General features: G+C 39.0%; 1 protein-coding gene across 2 annotated transcripts in view; it reads left to right on the top strand.

Annotated features, from left to right (window-relative positions):
• Positions 1-20086, top strand: part of LOC104607389 (cycloartenol Synthase) — an 81456-nt gene that overhangs the window by 39379 nt on the left and 21991 nt on the right. For both annotated transcript variants that reach the window (XM_010273030.3, XM_010273029.3), the window contains exons 8-13: positions 11555-11721; positions 13817-14005; positions 14473-14586; positions 14795-14917; positions 15015-15137; positions 15205-15303. In XM_010273030.3, coding sequence (XP_010271332.1) covers positions 11555-11721; positions 13817-14005; positions 14473-14586; positions 14795-14917; positions 15015-15137; positions 15205-15303 — 815 coding nt within the window. The remainder of the gene's footprint in view (positions 1-11554; positions 11722-13816; positions 14006-14472; positions 14587-14794; positions 14918-15014; positions 15138-15204; positions 15304-20086) is intronic.

Raw genomic sequence — 20086 nt, 5'->3', positions numbered from 1 at the left:
TTTCAGTCCATAGATTTCCTTTTTGAGCCTGCACACCTTACCAGCCTCCCCCTGAGCAACAAACCCTGGTGGTTGCTCCATATACACCTCCTCAACAAGATCACCATGTAGGAAGGCATTTTTTATGTCAAGTTGTACGAGAGGTCAATCATACATAGCAGCTAATGAGATCAACACCCGAACTGAACCAATTTTAGCCACAGGAGAGAATGTCTCCATATGGTCCACGCCATATAACTGAGAATAGCCCTTGGCCACTAACCGTGCCTTCAATCGTTCCACACTGCCATCAGGAAGATGCTCCACTGTATAGACCCATTTACACCCAACAGTGTGCTTACCAGGAGGAAGGGTGGTGAGTTCCCACGTGTGATTATGTTGTAGAGTAGAGAGTTCTTCTTCCATGGCTTGCCGCCACCCTGGGGAGGTAAGGGCTTCCTGTACAGTCTTGGGAATGGGAACCTATGAGAGTAATGATATAAACTTGCAATGAGAAGCAGAAAGGTGAGCAGTGGAAACATAGTCTGAAATGGGATGAGAAATACAAGTACGTTTACCTTTCCGCAAAGCAATAGGGAGATCAAGATCTGAGGGAGAAGGAGCAGTAGCAGGATCCCTCGACAGGTGCTGAAGTGGAGGAGGGGCCAAAGCACTTCTGCGGGTATACACTTGAGTAATTGGCGGCCTCTCTGTAGTAACAGGCATATGATGTGCATCTGCAGTAGGAATGGGAGCTACGGGAAGAGGGTCCACAACCGGTACAGGAAGAGGAACCACAGAGGGAGAAGAGACCCCGGCATCTGAGAAAAATGGGACTGATTCAAAGAAGGTGACATCAGAGCACACAAACGATTTATGAAATTTTGGGTTATAACACTTATACCCTTTCTGAGTCCTAAAGTAGCCAAGAAAAATACACTTCGTAGCTCGAGCATCTAGCTTGTTTACTCTAGGCCCCAAGTGTTGAACAAAACAAACACAGCCAAAGACTCTTGGGATGAGAGGAAATGGAGACAAAGTGGGAAACAACACGGAGAAAGGGGATTGACTTCCAAGGATTGACATGGGCATCCTATTTATCAGATAACAGGATGTAAGAACAGCATCACTCAAAAAATGCTTTGGAACATGCATATTGATCACCAAGGACCGAGCAGTTTCAAGAAGATGTCTATTTTTCCGTTCAGCTACACCATTTTGTTGCGGGGTGTAGGCACAAGAAGTTTGATGAATTATTCCATGATGTTCTAGGTATTGCTGAAATGGTGAAGAGATGTATTCTTTGGCATTATCGGAGCGAAATATTTTCAAATGAACACCAAATTGAGTGCGTATTTCAGCATGAAAGTTCTGAAAAATAGAGAACAATTCACTACGGTCTTTCATAAGATAGATCCATGTCATCCTTGAAAAGTCATCAACAAAAATTACAAAATACTTAAACCCATTGTATGACACCACTTTAACTGGACCCCATACATCATAATGAACTTAAGCAAAAGGACTTGAGACACGATTATCAATTCTTGGACTAAATGAGACTCGATGATGTTTTCCCAACTGACATGACTCACAATCTAATGATGAAAGATGACTCAAGGAAGGAACTAGCAGCTTCAAAGCCTTGAGAGAGGGATGACCAAGTCTGCAGTGCCATTGGAGAGGAGTAAGAGAGGACTGAAAAGCCACTGGGGGGCCACCACCATCAAGGTAATACAATCCACCTGTTTCATGCCCTCCACCAATCTTCTTCCCCGTCTTGAGATCTTGAAACACACAAAAAGAATGATAGAAGGTTACAGAACAATTAAGGGACTTTGTTAATCTGCTAACAGACATAAGGTTAAAAGGGAACTTAGGAACATATAAAAAAGATGCTAAAGACAAGGAGGAGAGATCAACATCACCAACACCACAAATAGGAGATGTAGAACCATTAGCAAGTGTAATTGTCTGAGATGTGGAGGAGCGAGAAAGGGAAGAAAATACATCAAGAGTCCCAGACATATGGTCTGAGGCTCCAGAATCAATGATCCTGGGTGAGGCTTTAGAAGCTAAGCAAGTCATACCTGAATGGGCAAGTGTAGTTGTGTTCTTCTGAGATGTTTGAAGGAACTGCTCATATACTGCCCTTGGTACACTCACCATTTCCTGCTCGGAAGCACAAACGGGTGTGGAGGAGGTTGGGGCAGTTTGCTGGCTTTCAGTAATTGTGCTACTACTCTTAGATGTAGCATGGTTAGCCCAAGTGTTGGGTGGACCACGCAAATCATAGCAGAAATTAACTGTGTGCCCTTCTAAGCCACAATGTGTACATTTTCTCTGAGCATTACTCCTTCGTTTTCCACGACCTCCCCCTGACTCTCGGCCTCTAGTCCGGCCACTAGCCCGGTTAAACATGTGTCCACCACGGTTGCTTGGAGTGCCACTGCTGCCACCACCACTTCTACTACACGGCCACTCCCTTTAGTCACTACCAAACCAGATCTATCAGAGAAGGAAGAATGTTCCACCGGCTCAATGGATGTCCTCTTAAGACGGGCAAAAACTTCTTCAAGTGAGGGGAGAGCTGATCCCCCCAATATCTGTGCTCTAACAGGCTCATACTCAGCCTTCAAGCCTACAAGAAACCTAGTCACATCAAGCTATTCACGTTGCTGTTGTTGGATCTGGACATCTGATGTTAGAGGGTGATACACATTTAGCTCATTGCGGATGCTCCTCAAACTTGCATAATACTCTTCTAAGCTTTGACTTCCTTGTTTCAAATTGAAGTATTCTTGGTATAACTGATATACCGTAGTTGTGTTGTCTTGTCCAGAGTACAACTTTTTAGCATGATCCCAGATCTCTTTGGTTGTATCTAGGTACATGAAGTTCACACTAATCTTTGGTTCCATGCTGTTCCGAAGCGATGTCATTATTTGTGCATCATCTTGTTCCCAATCACTAAACCCAAGGAAATTAGAGGGAGGTTTCTCCTCTCTCACATGTTTTACTTTCCTCTTGGTCTTCAAGAACACCTCCACAGATTTTGCCCATGGTACATAGTTCTCACCATTCAACTTGATGGATGTCATTTGAACACTTAGATAATCTGGAGAAAGCATGATGCCGGTTTTGTTGTCATTCCTATCTACAGATGAAGCCATCTCAATTATTCCACCTTTGAATATACACCACAGTCTCACACTCTTCACTAGACTTATCTCACTTATGATACCACCAACTCCACCTTCTTCAACTGCACATTACACACTACACTCTAAAGCTGAAATCATTCAGTCAACACATCAAACATTTGGACTGCACACCGCAGAACCATTTACCATCAACACACCACGGCTGAAATTTCTCAGTCATTTCATCGAACACTTGTTCTTCATACTGCAGAACTGAATACACACAAGGTCTAGGGGTTCACTTTTAAGCATTTAGAATCATAGATATGTCAGCCACCACAACACAACCATCACCACACCACTGCTGTCGTGGACTTCAGCAGTCTACTACTCTTCATTCAGCACACATGCGAGCAAGAAAACAAAGGAACATGACTGATATGTGTATCAATCTCACCCAGCACCACAACAACTAACTTTTGAAGCACAAAAAAAATTAGCATTCACAGTCCATTTCTGAACACACGACAACATTGTCCATACCTGTATACGTCCAGCCCTCTTCGTACACTGAATAGAGGGTCTAGTATACCACTTCAACGACCACCACAGCACCGGCCAGAGGCATTCTCACCTCCAGGCCCTCAAAACGGCAACTCCTTTTCAGCCCTTTACCGAGTCTCCAATCAGGTCAGCTATAGGATGATGAAACCTACTGTGAAGCTGGCGGCGAACTCAGGAAGAAGACAGCAGCAAGAAGACACGAGACCTTAATGCTCTGATACCATGTGAATAAACCCTAGTTGAGTCTAGGTCAAAGTAGAGAAGAAGAAAGAAGAAAGAAAAGAGAAAGAAGGAGAGACGAAGAGTATTCGGCCAGACTAGAAGAGAGAATGTGAAAAAAATCTCTCCTAGCCGACCCACTTGAATTTTATTCATAAAACTTAGAGTTACAAGAAAGACAATTCTGTCCCTCATAGAAGATGGGACACAACTTAAACTCAGATACAATAGACCTTTCACTTTCAAGAAAATAAACCAGAATGACCAAAATACCCCTGACTCAAGCATTCTAACAGTTGCTAGATCTTTAGCTGAAGCCGAATACAGAGCCATGGCTCATGGAGTTTTTGAGCTACTTTGGCTTCGATCCTTGATGGAGGAACTATGTATTGAGTATGATAAGCCATTAATGTTATATTATGATAATCAACATTGCTCACAATCCGGTGCAACATGACAGAACCAAATATATTGAAGTTGACAAACATTTTATCCGAGAAAGAGTGGCTTCTAGAGATGTTTGTCTACCATTTATCTCTTCTGAAGGACAGTTAGCTGATATCCTTACCAAGGGCATCCCCAAGGCCAAACTTCAGCATGATACTAGCAAGCTTGGCATAATTGACATCTATGCTCAGCTTGAGGGGGAGTGTAGAGAGGATGGGCCGAATGGTCCATAGAGTGCTTACTTGCTTACTTATTTCTTTTGTTTATGTTCTTTGCTGTAATGGGCCTCAACATGGGCCTTACTTAAGTTATGTTTTCTTTAAATTATTTGCGCAGTTAAGGGCCTCCTTGTAATTACTGAAATTAAGTTAATGAAAAGGGATTTGTCTGTCTTTAAGATTCCTACTAGGGAAGCTAAGAGGTTAGAGAAATTGATGAGGGACTTCTTGTGGGAGTCGGGGCAAGAGAAGAAGGACCATTTGGTTAGATGGGAGATAGTTAGTCAAAGTAAGGTGGAAGGAGGATTAGGAATAGGAAATATCACTTTCAAGAATGTAGCCCTTCTAGGTAAGTGGTTGTGGAAATGGCCTTTAGAGAGGGAGAGGTAATGGCATGAAGTGGTGGCAAGTATCCATGGCTATTCCGGAAATGGTCGGGATGCAGGGGTATCCAGACGGGCAACTCTTGCAACACCTTGGAAGGCAATTCATGGCATCCTCCCACAGTTCCTACGCTTTGTAAGGTATGATGCTTGCTCTAGGACTTGTGTTCTTTTCTGGTAAGACACTTGGGTGGGAAATTTTCCCCTTAAGGATTTGTTCCCTTCTCTCTTCTCTATTTCCCTTTATAAGAAAGAACCTGTGTCTTCCTTTCTTTTGTCCCCATATACCCCTTTGTCGATAAATTGGGACCTTGGATTCCGTAGAGGGTTGAGGGATGAGGAGTCCTTATCAGTTTCTGAGCTCCTATTGTTACTTGGTTCTACTTGCCTGGACCCACTAAATCCTGATAGGAGGATTTGGAATTTGACTCCGAAAGGGTTGTTTACTTGTGCATCTTTCTTTAATTCCCTCTTCTCTAGTTCTTCTCCTCGGGCTTTCCCAGTTAAGGAAGTTTGGTCTAGGCCTATTCCCCCAAAAATTGTTGTATTTTGTTGGGAAGTTTACTTGGGTAAAATCAATACGTTGGATAACCTGCAAAAGAAAAGACCTTTTTTGTGTTTATCTCCTAACTGGTGTATTTTGTGCAAAGCGCAGAATGAGGACTATTACCACTTATTGATTTCTTGTCCTTCTACTGCAGCCATTTGGAATTGGGTATTTGATTTGTTTGAGTGCAGGTGGAACTTGCCAGCTGAGGTAAATTTGCTGTTTTCCCCTTCTACCTTTGTGTGGACAACAAGAAGAGGGAGAGTCATGTTGAAGTGTATAAGAGCAGCTCTCCTTTGGACTATTTGGGAAGAGAGAAATTCCAGAATCTTTTAGGAGAAGGAAAGAAGCATTCTTGAGGTCAAAGAGTGTATTGTTACAAGGACTATTTTGTGGCTGAAATCCTTAAAGCTCTTTGAAGATTATTCCTTTGAGGATTTAATGAGGAATTGGTCTGCAGTTGCCCTCACTTCCTCTAGGAAGCCTAGAGTCCAAGTAACTTGGACTCCACTGATGGAGGGTTTTGTTAAGCTGAACTTTGACAGAAGTAGTCAGGGTAACCCAAGACTGTCTGGGATTGGTGGTGTACTGAGAGATGAGAACAGTAATATCATTGCCTTTTTTTTGGGACTGGTGGGAATAGGAGACTTTGTGAGGGCTGAAATCCTAGCTGCGGCACAGGGGGTACAGATTGCCCATCAACTCGAAGTGCAAAACTTAATAATTGAAGGAGACTCCAAGGTGGTAGTAGGATGGTTGGCTGACTCTGGTACTGTCACTTGGAACTTTAAGGATATTTTAAAAAAGGTCAAATGGCTATTGAGGGGCATGACAATTAGAGTTCAGTGGTTGGGTAGATTGGCTAATGCCTTGGTTGATTATCTTGCTAAACAAGGGGCTACTCGGGTTTCATTGTATTAGGCTTCATTGTAATTTTCATCTTCCTTTGTTATGTTATTTAACTAAAGGGTTGATGGTTTCTTCCATCTCCCCTCTTTAAAGGGGAGGTAGCATCTCGTGCCTCTCCCTAAGTTGTACTATCTTTGGCTTTGATTTAATAAATCTGAATACTCACTGATAAAAAAAAGGGATTAGGGTGTAAGAGAGGATTAGCATTCGAAAATATCTCTTCGAACCCTTATTGTTGTCAGCTTCTTCTTCCTCTTCTCTCTTCTTGATTCTCTGTTTTTGTTGTTCTCTATTGGTTTTCTGCACTATTTTAATCAATTTGTTTATTTCAGTAGGTTGTTTTTCTTCTGGTTCTTATGCAAAACATCTAGTTTAGCCATCATAGCATCCCTCCATTTAGGTTTGGACAAGTCTTCTGGTATAAACCTGGGAATCACATGGGTAGAAATAGAGGTAAGAAAAGAATAATAGGTAGGGAACAGAAGACTATAAGACAAGTGTTTAGAGATACAATGTGTTGTACATTTCCGCTTGCCTTTGTGAAAGGCAATAAGAAGGTCAAGGTCTAGGAAGGTAGCAAATGGTTCAGAGGAAGGCTGAACTGTTACCTGAGTAGTGATGTGAGGGACAAGAGGCTCTATTGAAGGAGTAGAAACAACTCGCCCATGCCTGAATCTTTGTCTTTGGTACCACCTTTGGACAATAGGGTGTGAGGGAAAAATAGGAGATTAAGCTGGAGGAAAGGGAGTAGGAAGATGTGAGGTAGACACAATGGAAGGAAGACATTAGGAGAAGAGGACTCAACAGAAGACTCACAAGGAATTGGAAGAGGAACAACTGGAGACATAGCAAATGGTTCATCAGAATGCTCCCCCTTAGGAAAAATACCAAAGAAAGTAATAGACTCAGCAAATGTGACATCCCTTGAAACAAAGTAAGGGCCACGAACTGGACCAAAACAACAATATCCCTTTTGTGTGGAGGCATATCCCAAGAAGACACACTTATGTGCTTTAGGCTCAAATTTATGTCTCTGATGATTATGAACATGCACATAGCAAGTGCACCCAAAGACTCAGAGAGGAAGGGAAAAGAGATCCTCATCCGGAAAGAGAAGGCTAAACAGGGTTTTGAAATTTGGAACCCAAGAGGGCATAAGGTTAATCAAATACGTAGCAGTAAGGACAACATCCCCCTAAAATTTAATAGGAACATGAGATGCAAAAAGGAGGCATCTAGCAACCTCAACCACATGGCGGTTCTTCCTTTCTGCCACTCTATTCTGTAGAAGAGTGTAGGACAAGAACTTTGATGAATAACTCCAAAAGTCTCAAAGTAGGACGAAAGGTTCTTCTCAATATATTCCTTAGCATTACCAGACCAAAATATTTTGATCCGAATGTTAAAATGGGTAAGAACATGTTCATGAAACTTTTGCACAATAGTTGGTACTTCATCCCAGGATTTCAGGAGGTAAATCCAAGTATAATGAAAATAATCATCAATAAAGAAGACAAAATACTTGTAACCCCCCACACACCAGATTGCACGATATGAAAAGGAGAAATAGATCTTTTATTGCTTACTGAATAAGAATGTCAACAATGCTTCGCAAGCTCACAAGATTCACAATGAAGACTCGATAAAGACACTCCCTTAAACATATCGGGAAACAACTGACTTAAAGCAGAAAAAGGTAAATGACCAAACTGAAAATGACATAACATGACTCTATCAATATACTCTAACAAGACAGACTCCAAGGCTACTCCGTTAGGTGGTCCAAGATTTCTATCAGGTGTGTCCAGCAAGTATATTCCATTCGTCTCATGGTCACTCCCAATCTTCCTCCGAGATTTCAGGTCCTAAAAAACACAATGGGTAGGAAAAAAGGTTATGCTACAGTTCATGGATTTAGTCAAGCTACTAACAGATAAAAGGTTGGTATTAAGTTTGGGGACATGAAGAGCAAAGGGTAAGACAAGAGTGTTAGAGGCCTTAATATCTCCTTTGCTAGAGATGGGAGAAAGAGACCCATCAGCAAGGGATATCTTCTCTCTACCAAAGAGGATCTGATATGTACAAAAGAGGTTAGATAAACTAGTCATATGGTCTAATGCACCAGAATCAATAATCCAAGGGGTTTTATGATTACTTGAATCAGTAGCATGATTTGTAGAAGCACGAGTACCTAAGTGAGCAAATGTGGATGATGAGGTGTTGCCTGAAGGGTTGGATGCTAAAAAAGTGATCTCCAAGTGATTTAAGTAACCTCCCATACTTCTCAAACTCTGCCTTCATAGCTGTCAACTGCTCCATAGTGATTTAAGCACGAGTACCTAAGTGAGCAAATGTGGATGATGAGGTGTTGCCTGAAGGGTTGGATGCTAAAAAAGTGATCTCCAAGTGATTTAAGTAACCTCCCATACTTCTCAAACTCTGCCTTCATAGCTGTCAACTGCTCCATAGATGATCTTTCTTCACTTTCCTTATTTCCACCCTCAAGCACTGTGGCAACATTAACATTCTTAGGCTTACCAATCTAACGATTCTTCTTATTAAAGTCATTGTTATTGTTGTTGTTTTGAAACCTATCTGGGAGAAGATCCGAGTAAAGTTTCCAACAAGTGTTCTTAGTATGCCTCGGTTTCTTGCAGTATTCACATATCACTTCTTTCTTCTCATTCGGTCCCTTTGGCTTTATTCCGGCATGCACTAAGTGTTTTGTAGGTGGTCCCTGTAACTGTACTTGCTACCTACTCTTTTCACTACGTACCATAGCATATGCTTGAGCAAGTGTAACCTCATCTTTGGCTAGGCTCTTCTGCCTAGTAATGTTGAACTCAGGGTTGAGTCCTGTAAGGAACTCAAACACCCTATTTTGTTCCACCAATTTTCTAAAAATCTCTGCATCCTTAGTACTCTCCCACACAACTGACTCCATAACATCAATCTCCTGCCATAATGATTTCAACATGGAATAGTAGACTGCTACACTCTTCTCCCCCTGTCTCAGATTGTTCACATCACTCTTCAGCTTATAGGCTCTTGCAACATTCAACTTATGTGAATATGTTTCTGTAGCACTATCCCAAATCTCCTTGGCTGAGGTCATCCAAAGATAATGCTGACTTACATGGGTCTGCATAGAGTTAACCAACCATCCAATCACTGTGTAATTCTCATGCATCCATTTCTCATATGCAGGGTCTGTCTCTGCAGGTTTCACCTTATTGCCTATGAGATACCCTAGTTTCCCTCTACTGCAACTGGTCAGGAACTTATCTCTCCATACACTTCTAATTGAAGGGTGTATGGGAAAAAATAGGGAAAAACAAAAAAGAAAGAACTGCTCTAATACCAAGATGCAAGTATGTCCTTCAAATCTGAAATAAAATCTGAGAAAAATGGAAAAGAATGACAGAGAAAAGGATTACAGCAGAATAGAAGAAGAAGATGGAGAAGAAGAGAAGTCAAATGATTTCTCTCTTCCGTCTCTAATCTTTTGTTAATCTTAATTAAAATGGATAATTACAAGTCTTCCCTTTAAGTGGGCAGCCAGCTAAGAAAGATCTTAAAGAAAAAGTAAAAAGAGGTTAACAGGCCCATTAACACATAAAACATAAGGAACACTGCTTAAACATAAAAAAATAAATACTAGAGCCCATTCGGCCCAGTCTCTCTACACAACCAAGCATCTCTATTTCCATTGGGAGTCCATTTTTTGAAGATTGTTCTAATGTGCATATTTTTATTTTTGGTTTTTATAAGTAAATTATGCAATTCAATACTCTGTAGATGATTGGGGGGTGGCCCCTTATTAAGTAATACAAATACACAGACCACTTACCCAAAAATAAAAAAAAGAAGTTGGTGGAATTTTTTTCTGAAGATGATCAAGACTGCTATCAGTCTTGGGCACTAAGGAATTTCAGGTTCGAACAGAAGAGAAAGTGAAGAAGAAAGAGGAGAAAGATTAGTGAGAGAGCAGTAGAACACAGGTTTGAAAGGAAGGACAGATTCTGAATGATCTGCCGCCGCCACTTCAATTTAATATTTATATGTTATGCTAGTTACATGAAAGGACACATCTGCCCTTGGTGTTTACATCATAATACTTAACAATATAAAACTGAAAAGTAAATAACAACTAGAATAACAGAATAACATGACAGATAGACTAGGTACATTCTACCCTATGGACAGAGTGGCCCCACAGCTGTGGGGCCCACACCAGTTTCTCTACATTTTCTTTTGTTGATAATCACTGGAGGAAGCAGGATGAGAAAGGTTAAAGGAAGTCACAAATGATTTGTAGGAGGCATAATGGCTACATGACAAGTCTTAAAAATTCCAAAAGTATTTCTATAAGCTTGTGTTTTTTTTTTCCTCCTTATCTATGGCTACAGAAAGAAAGGCACCAGTTCTCTATTACCTTTTCTATTTCCTGCAATATAACTGTCATTTTTTTCTGTATCAAAGAGGACAATTTGCTTCACTAAGAGCAAATTTACTTTGAGACCTTAATATCTAGTCCTCGAGAAAAGTGTCCATTCTATATTACCTTTTGTATTTCCTGCAGTATAACTGTCATTTTTTCTGTATCAAAAAGGAAAATTTGCTTTACTCAATTCAAGTCAACTCGACTCAAACTTAACCCCAAGACCCAAGTATTTGAGGTCAGCTAAACACATCTGTTCCTCTCACTATGCTCTATCAAGAGCCATTTTTTCTGCTCAGTTATAAGCCTTTAGATCATTTTTTACCACTTCAGTACACCATTTTCATTGGCCTTCCCCTTGTTTTTTATACTTGCACCAAGTCACTCCTCATTGGTGCAGTCATTGTCATCTATGTACATGGCAATCCATTTTAATTATCTTTTTCTTATCTTTTCACCTATTGGGGCTACTTCTGAGCACTATTTGTTTTTCAATTGTTAACTTTTAATCTTTATTGAGTTGTATAAAAGAACGTGCCTCTGTTTTATCTGATTGTGCCTGTTTCTAAATCTATCCTTTCTGGTCTTTCCCATCATCCACTTAGCATCCTCCTCTGATTTACACATCTTTTTGTACATATAACTTTTTATCGGAGAACTTATACATGCTAATTCTAAATGCTTCAACTTTTCTGGCTGCATAGGAAGGATGTGGTGCCACTGCAGGATGGTTTATTTGCCAATGTCATATTTGTACGGGAAGAGGTTTGTTGGTCCAATCACACCAACAATCTTGTCCTTGAGAAAGGAGCTCTATACAGTCCCATATCATGAAGTGGATTGGAATCAAGCAAGGAACCAATGTGCAAAGGTTGGTCATGCATGATCCTGAATATCTTCAATATCTTTGTTATATCATTCACTTCTTTTTCCAAAGGAACTATATGAAATTTAGTTATGCAATGTATCCTAGAATTTCGAAAAATACCACCAACATATTGTCAGTATGATTTCGAATTTAATAAGTGCTTTGGTGTCTTTCCATTACTATATTTACAAATGTCTCACAACATTGACAGGAATTGCTGCTTTTGCAGTAATATTATGACCATAACTGAAACTGTCTTGAAAAAGTCAACTTATGGATATGGCCCTCAATATCAAATATTTAATTTTTGCTATTCAAAAAGTCCACTATTAGTAAATTCTTTTGGTTGTCAATATTGATAAAATAAATCTGATGTTTCAAAGTGCTTTCATGCATTCTCATGATTTGTATCTTTAGATTGACTTGTAGTTGAGCCCTTAAATGTTTAAGTTCTAATTGTTGCTCCTCTTAGCGACAAAAGCATAAACTTTAAGCTTCGACAAGTAATCACTGGAGAAGGAAATTTGGCTCAAGACCACTAATATATGTATGATCCATAAAGAAAGGTTTTCACATGGCCAAAGAAAAAATAACAAACAAATTAATCTTGTTGAGTTGGTGGAAGCGTAACCTTTTCCTTGAGAAAACTTGGAAACCTGAATGTTGCATATATGACAAGGATGATTTGCCAGTACGATGTATGATTTTGTGATTAGTATATCAAATTCTAGCGGTTTTCAAGTTCTGAGTGCCAATGTTTGAAGGAAAAGGCATTGCAAGAGCTTGTTCAACTAGTGTACCATTCAGAAGGAAGCACAAGGCCACTATTGTGAGTGTCCAGACATCATAAGGAGAATGTCTTTATAGTTCAAAGTGAAGGATTCACATATAATCTATTGAGTAACTATTCATGTGAATAAGTTGCAGAAAGTTATAATACCCCTGCATCAAGAAAATATTTCGTAGAATGTATAGTGACAATTACCTTTCCAAAAAAAACATAATGTATGGTGACAATCAACCAATCTCCATGATTATAATAGCATGCTTAGTGCTAATTCTCTCATCATCTATTTTCTTGTTGGGACCTGATGTTGCATTAATGTCTAGAGACATAACAATGGAACATGTAGCATTATACAACATGCGATGGATGATGGATAACAGAGGAAAAGGAAGACCCACAGTTGTTCAAGTGCAGTAGCAAGAAGGCAACAAGAAAACTAACAATCAAGCCACCAGAATGACCAGAGGGTTTACTAGGTTATGTGGAATGTGGAGCCAAATTCGGAATCCCTATTTAGCATGTAGACTTGATTTCACGTCCTTGTATGTTTTTAGAGAATGAGTATGATCAGCACCCCCTATTCTTATTTCTCTTAAAATTCTAGTCATATGCATAAAATTGATTTGATATGCATGGTAATATACTGTATCCTTATGACATTATAACTCTTTTCTTTCTTGTTCCAATAAAATTTTATTGTTAGCTAATAACAAGAATAATTAATTGTGATTCCCAAACTCCATAAACAATGCTTAGTTTGAAGGGTTTCTATTTCCATCTTCTAGGCCATCTACTGTGCTGTGTTTTTTAGGCTAGAAGACCTTGTTTTCTATTATTCTTTATTATAATGAGAGATATTCAGTCATGTGCAACTCGAATGTTATTTAAATTGCCTCAATTAATTAGTGGCATTTAGTCCCATTAACTTCCAGAATTGTTAAGTGAAAGTTTTTGTTGGTTGGAAGGACCAAATGCTTTCTTTGTTGAGTGGATATAAATAACTTACTAAATAGATAGAATAGAACGAGGATTATCAGAATGAAGAAATGGATTCTATTATTAGTTGTGATAAAATGTGTGGTTTGTTCATCCTAAATCATCTTTAATATTTTGACACTGTCAACCAGTATTATCTTTTCTTATCAATAATGGAACTTTGTGCTATTGTCTTTTTCATGAGCAAGAAATGATTAAATAGAAGAAAGGAAGAGACATTTCTATACAAGATTTCGGTTTCATAATTCCTTAATTCATGGTTCTTGCTTCCTTCTTCATGTAGACATGAAAAAATTTTTTATACTTTTATTTCAGGAAGATCTATATTACCCACATCCCCTAGTACAGGATCTTCTTTGGGCATCTCTTCACAAGGTTCTTGAGCCTATCCTAATGAGCTGGCCTGGGAAAAAATTGAGGGAGAAAGCTCTATTCACTGTAATGCAACATATACACTATGAAGATGAGAATACTCGGTATATATGCATTGGACCTGTAAACAAGGTATGAATACCATGGAAACCAATGATTTTTTTTTTTGTTTTTTCCATGTGTAAAATTCGTTTTGTTGATGGAGATTGGCCATATTTCAGAAATTGTAAATCCAGAAATTTCAGAGAAAATATTGTTCATTCACTATCTCAGCTTTAGTATTAATTTAACTTGTAACTGAATCACTTTATTTGCTCTTTTGGCAAGATGATCTCATGAACTATTTGTGGTTTGCTTCTGCATTGATTTTTGTGGCATATACAAACATGATTTATTAGTGTTCATGTCACTTATGTTTGATAGGTTTCTAATAGGTCTTATATTACACCCTTTAATATGCATACCCAATGCCCGCACACAGATGGAATGTTTTCCATATTCCAATGAAACAGGAAAAAACAAGGAAACAAAATTATATAACCTGTTTATCTTTTCTTCATTTGTTGAACTGAGATACTGATCTTTACCAAAAATATCAGGTTTTAAATATGCTCTGCTGTTGGGTAGAAGATCCTAACACAGAGGCATTCAAGTTGCATCTCCCAAGAATATATGATTATTTGTGGATTGCTGAAGATGGCATGAAGATGCAGGTTTGGATATAATACTCAGCTTGTCCTTTTATTTATTTTCATAAGTATATTATTCCTACTTTTAAGAGTATGCTTGTTTAAAACATCGTTGCCCTGTGGAATCTATCTTTATCCTACTGCAGGTTCCATTGGCAATTATCTGCATATCCCTACTTTCTCAATTCATTTCTGAATTTTAGTTCCATTTTACATTTTGATAAAATTACAGGGATACAATGGAAGTCAGTTGTGGGACACTGCTTTTGCTGTTCAAGCAATTATTGCATCTAATCTCACTGAAGAGTATGGTCCAACTCTTAGAAAAGCACACGAGTACATAAAAAACTCACAGGTGATTTTAATCCTTAATTCTTTAGAGAGATATTTCTCATATACCATCATATACTCCTCTTTTCTTCCTGTTTGATCAGCTTTCTTTTCTACTGAAGGTTTTAGAAGATTGCCCTGGTGATCTTAGCTACTGGTATCGCCATATTTCTAAAGGAGCATGGCCGTTCTCAACTGCAGATCATGGATGGCCCATCTCCGACTGCACAGCAGAAGGACTGAAGGTAAATTATTGTATAGACTCAGGAGTTCTTATACTACCTTCTTAGTGTATTCAATTTTCTTGTTCAGGCAGTTCTCTTGTTGTCAAAGATTTCATCAAACATTGTGGGTGAACCACTGGATTCAAGGAGGTTGTATGATGCTGTAAATGTTGTTCTCTCCCTGCAGGTGAGTCAAGTAGAGCTCATTAGATTGGGAACTTATTTCTGGTATCATGCAAAGTATTTGCTAATTATTTGTTTGTTGCTGCAATGTGTCGTTTACCTTTGAAGATGTAATTTCTAGATGCCTGTTTAACTTACAATTTTTTAAGTCTTCGTGTTTTTTCTTTTTAGTTTTTCTATTTTTGCTTTAAAATATTAATTTCAAAAGAATAATCATAGTTAATTTTTCTTGGATCATATGTGAGATTGTACATTACTCTCCATCTTCCCCATCAGTCATCAACATTGAAAAACATTTCTTTTTCTTTTTTGAGAAAAACATTTATGTTTATTTATATCTTTGTGTCGGCAAGATAGGATTTGCGGCAAATTAAGAAAGATAGGATTTGCTGCAAATTTAGAAAGATTTGATTTGACTGATTACAGATTTGAATAAATTTAGGAAAGATTAGATTTGAATAAAATTAGGAAAGTCAAATCCTAGGATTAAGGGAAAGATTTAATCAATCCCTAATTGAGAGAGATTCTAGGAGTTTGTCTCTCCTTTCTTTTCTTATTTAAGTTGTATGCTCAACATGTTTCATCAACACATTATCAATACAGAAGATTTTCTTCTTCTCTCCCTCTTTATTTCTTCTTCTCTTCCTCTTTATTTTGCCACATGGTATCAGAGCTTTAGGGTCCAATCATGAATTTTAAGGCCGCCATGGTTGGCTTTGGTTCAGCCTCTTCGGATGCTACCAATGGTGTGACGTCTTCGGAGGGAGGTATTCAGTTAGCGGCCATTTATCTTTCTGAGAATTCTCTTCAAATTACCATTCACAAATTGAATGGAAAAAATTATCGAGTGGTCTCAGTCCGTGCGGTTGGTGATCGACGACAAAGGGAAACTCGGCTATTTGAATGGCGAAGTGAAACTGCCAGCCACTGATGATCCAAAGTACAGGCAGTGGCGTTCTGAAAATTCAATGGTTACCGCCTGGTTGATCAACTCTATGGATCCTGCGGATGGAAAACCATTCATGTTCCTGCCAACGGCTCGCGATGTGTGGGAAGCTGTTAGGGAAACCTATTCAGATCTGGACAATCATTCACAACTGTTCGAACTGAATACCCGAATGTGGGAGATGCAACAAGGTAAGCGTGAAGTAACTGCTTATTATAATGAGATGATGGCTGTTTGGCAGGAGCTGGATTTATTTGAAGAAGAAGAATGGGAAAGTCCGAGTGATAGTGCTCGGTACAAAAAGAAGATAGAAAGAGGCCGAGTCTTTGTCTTCTTAGCTGGTTTGAATAAAGAACTCGATGAGGTTGGGGGACGTATCTTAGGGCGAAAGCCCTTGCCTACTATAAGAGAAGTTTTTTCAGAAGTGCGTAGAGAAGAAGCACGGCGGCAAGTGATGTTGAAGAATGTTAATGAAACAAAAACTGAGAATGAAGGGTCCGCTCTTGTGGCCCGAGGTGCAGACGTAGACAGAGATAAACGAGGAGGAAAGCAAAAGCCTTGGTGTGATCATTGTAGAAAGCCATGGCATACTCGGGAAACCTGCTGGAAGCTGAACGGGAAACCAGCAGGTTGGAAGAAAAAATCAGACAGTGACAACAATCATCCTCAGAGTCTCTTCCTTTCACAAAGGAACAAATAGAGCACTTATATAAAATGTTTCAATCTCAATCGTTAAGAAATTCTAACCCATCCTGCTCTCTAGCCCAGTCAGGTAATTTTTTCACTGCAGCCATTGCTTGTACCAGGTCTAATGGCTCCTGGATATTAGATTCAGGTGCCACTGATCATATGACCGACACTTCACAATTCTTTTCTTCACATACACCCTGTGCAGGGAATCAAAAGGTTAAAATTGCAGATGGTTCCTTTGCTACTGTTGCTGGGAAAGGAACTGTGTCTATTTCTCCTTCTCTAAACCTCAAAGATGTTCTGCATGTTCCTAACCTATCATACAATCTCTTATCTGTCAGCAAACTAACCCTTGATCATAATTGTCGAGTTAATTTTTGGTCTTCTTGTTGTGAATTTCAGGATTTAACCTCGGGGAAGATGATTGGGGGTGCTAAACAGGATGGTGGTCTCTACCTCTTTTATAAAAGACCAACCTTTGGAAGGCAAGACCGACAGACTTGTTTAAATTCTATCTCTGTTTCTAGTGACAGTGAAGTTTTGTTATGGCATTATCGATTAGGACATCCTAGCTTTCAATATTTAAAGCATCTATTTCCCAAGTTATTCATGAATAAAAATCATTCGGTTTTCAAGTGTGAATCTTGTGAATTAGAAAAACATCATCGTGCTGTTTTTCCGTCTCAACCATATAAAAAATCAAAACCATTTACCATGATTCACAGTGATGTTTGGGGTCCTTCTAGATTAACAACTCTTTCTGGAAAGCGTTGGTTCATTACTTTTATTGATGATCATACTAGGATCATTTGGGTTTTCCTTTTAAAAGAGAAATCTAATGCTGAAACTATGTTTAAAACTTTCTATAACATGGTTCAAACACAATTTCAGACTCAGATTAAAATTTTTCGAAGTGATAATGGAAAGGAATTTTTTAACAATGTGTTGGGGAATTTTTTTGCTAAGAAAGGAATTGTACACCAAAGTTCGTGTAATAATACACCTCAACAAAATGGGGTGGCTGAAAGAAAAAACAAACATCTCCTTGAAGTTGTTAGAGCCCTAAGTTTTCAAACTAAGGTTCCTAAGTATCTTTGGGGAGAAGCCATTTTAACAGCCACTTATTTGATTAACAGACTGCCTACACGAATTTTGGATTTTAAAACACCCATACAGATTTTCATTGACTGTTTTCCAAACTCTCGGCTAGTGACAAACATTCCCTTAAAAATTTTTGGAAGTGTGGTCTTTATTCATAACCATGATCCTAAACATTCAAAACTTGATCCAAAAGCACATAAATGTATTTTTGTAGACTATCCCACTAATCAGAGAGGTTACAAATGCTTTGATCCAGTTTTGAAAAGGATGTTTGTGACTATGGATGTCACATTCTTTGAAGGAACCTCATACTACAGACACTCCCATCTTCAGGGGGAGAGAAACACTAGTGAAGATGGTCTTTTAGATGGTTCTAATTTAATGTTTGAATTTGTCCATAATGATGTTCCTCACAACTAGTCACTGACAGAAAGTGAGGCAGAAAATACAAAATCAGTGGAAACAAATGAATTAAATATTGAAAATGAACAACCTTTGGTGATGCCATCTCAAAATGAAAAATCTGAAACAACAGAGATGCGTGCGAAACAGTATAAAGGTCTTGTATATTCAAGGGAACATCTAGCACTGAAAAGGAGAGGCACTATTCCGCAGCATCAACAAGAATCTGATCTGAGGGTGGATCATGAAATTCATGATAATTCTCCAAAAATCCCTGAAAATATTCCTTTAGGTCATTCTAATTCTTCCAGTCAGCTTGATCTTCCCATTGCTCTTAGGAAAGGTGTTAGGTCTTGTACAAAACATCCTCTATCAAATTTTGTATCTTACAAAAATATTTCACCTTCATATTGTGCCTTTATTTCACAAGTGTCTAGTGTATCCATTCCTAACAGTATCCAGGAGGCTCTAAATGTTCCTGAGTGGAAAGAATCTATTTTTTCGGAGATGAGAGCTTTGGAAAAGAATGCTACTTGGGAGAAAGTGGATATGCCGGATGGAAAGACAGTTGTTGGTTGTAAATGGGTGTTCACTCTGAAGTACAACTCAGATGGATCCTTGGAGAGATACAAGGCCCACCTAGTAGCTAAAGGCTTTACTCAGACATATGGAGTGGACTACTCTGAGACATTTTCTCTAGTGGCGAAACTAAATACAGTTCGACTACTCTTATTTGTTGCAGCTAATCTTGACTGGCCATTGAATCAGCTGGATGTGAAGAATGCCTTTTTTGAATGGAGACTTGGAAGAAGAAGTATATATGGAGCTTCCACCTGGTTTCACTAAGAAGTGTGGAACTAAGGTATGCAAGCTAAAAAAGTCTCTATATGGACTTAAACAATCTCCCAGAGCCTGGTTTGAAAGATTTACAAGGTTCATTAAAGGTCAGGGATATAGTTAAGGACAATCTGATCATACTCTTTTCACAAAAAGATCCACCAAAGACAAGATGAGCAGACTAAAGCAGAGCTTAGCCAAGGAATTCGAGATTAAAGACTTAGGCCAGCTAAGGTACTTTCTTGAATGGAAGTGGCTAGATTAAAGAAGGGCATTGTGGTTTCGCAACGAAAATATATTCTAGACCTCTTGAAAGAAACTGGAATGAGTGGATGCAAACCTTCAAACACTCCCTTAGAAGTTAAGGCTAAGCTCGAAGAAGTTAAAGACGGGGTTCCAGTAGATGCGGGTAGATACCAAAGGCTAGTAGGAAGATTGATTTACTTGTCATATACACGTCCTAACATTGCCTTCGCTGTGAGCATGGTGAGTCAATTTATGCACTCCCCGTACGAAGAACATGTTGAAGCTGTGTATCGAATTCTTAAGTATCTAAAAGGCACACCAGGAAAAGGACTCTTCTTCAAGAAAAATGAGAAGAGAGGGGTTGAAGTGTATACAGATGCGGATTGAGCAGGCTCGATCACTGATAGAAGGTCAACTTTGGGGTACTGCACATTTCTTTGGGGCAATTTAGTTACTTGGAAAAGCAAGAAGCAAAGTGTAGTTGCTAGAAGTAGTGTTGAGGCTGAATTCAGATCAATGGCTCAAGGAGTGTGTGAGGTTCTTTGGCTAAAGGGTGCTAGCAGAT

This window comes from Nelumbo nucifera, chromosome 4, assembly GCF_055504915.1.
Source record: "Nelumbo nucifera cultivar China Antique chromosome 4, China Antique-T2T, whole genome shotgun sequence".
Classification (NCBI taxonomy): Eukaryota; Viridiplantae; Streptophyta; class Magnoliopsida; order Proteales; family Nelumbonaceae; genus Nelumbo; species Nelumbo nucifera.
The sequence above is the reverse complement of the archived record's forward strand: the minus strand, read 5'-3'. Positions and strand labels throughout refer to the sequence as shown.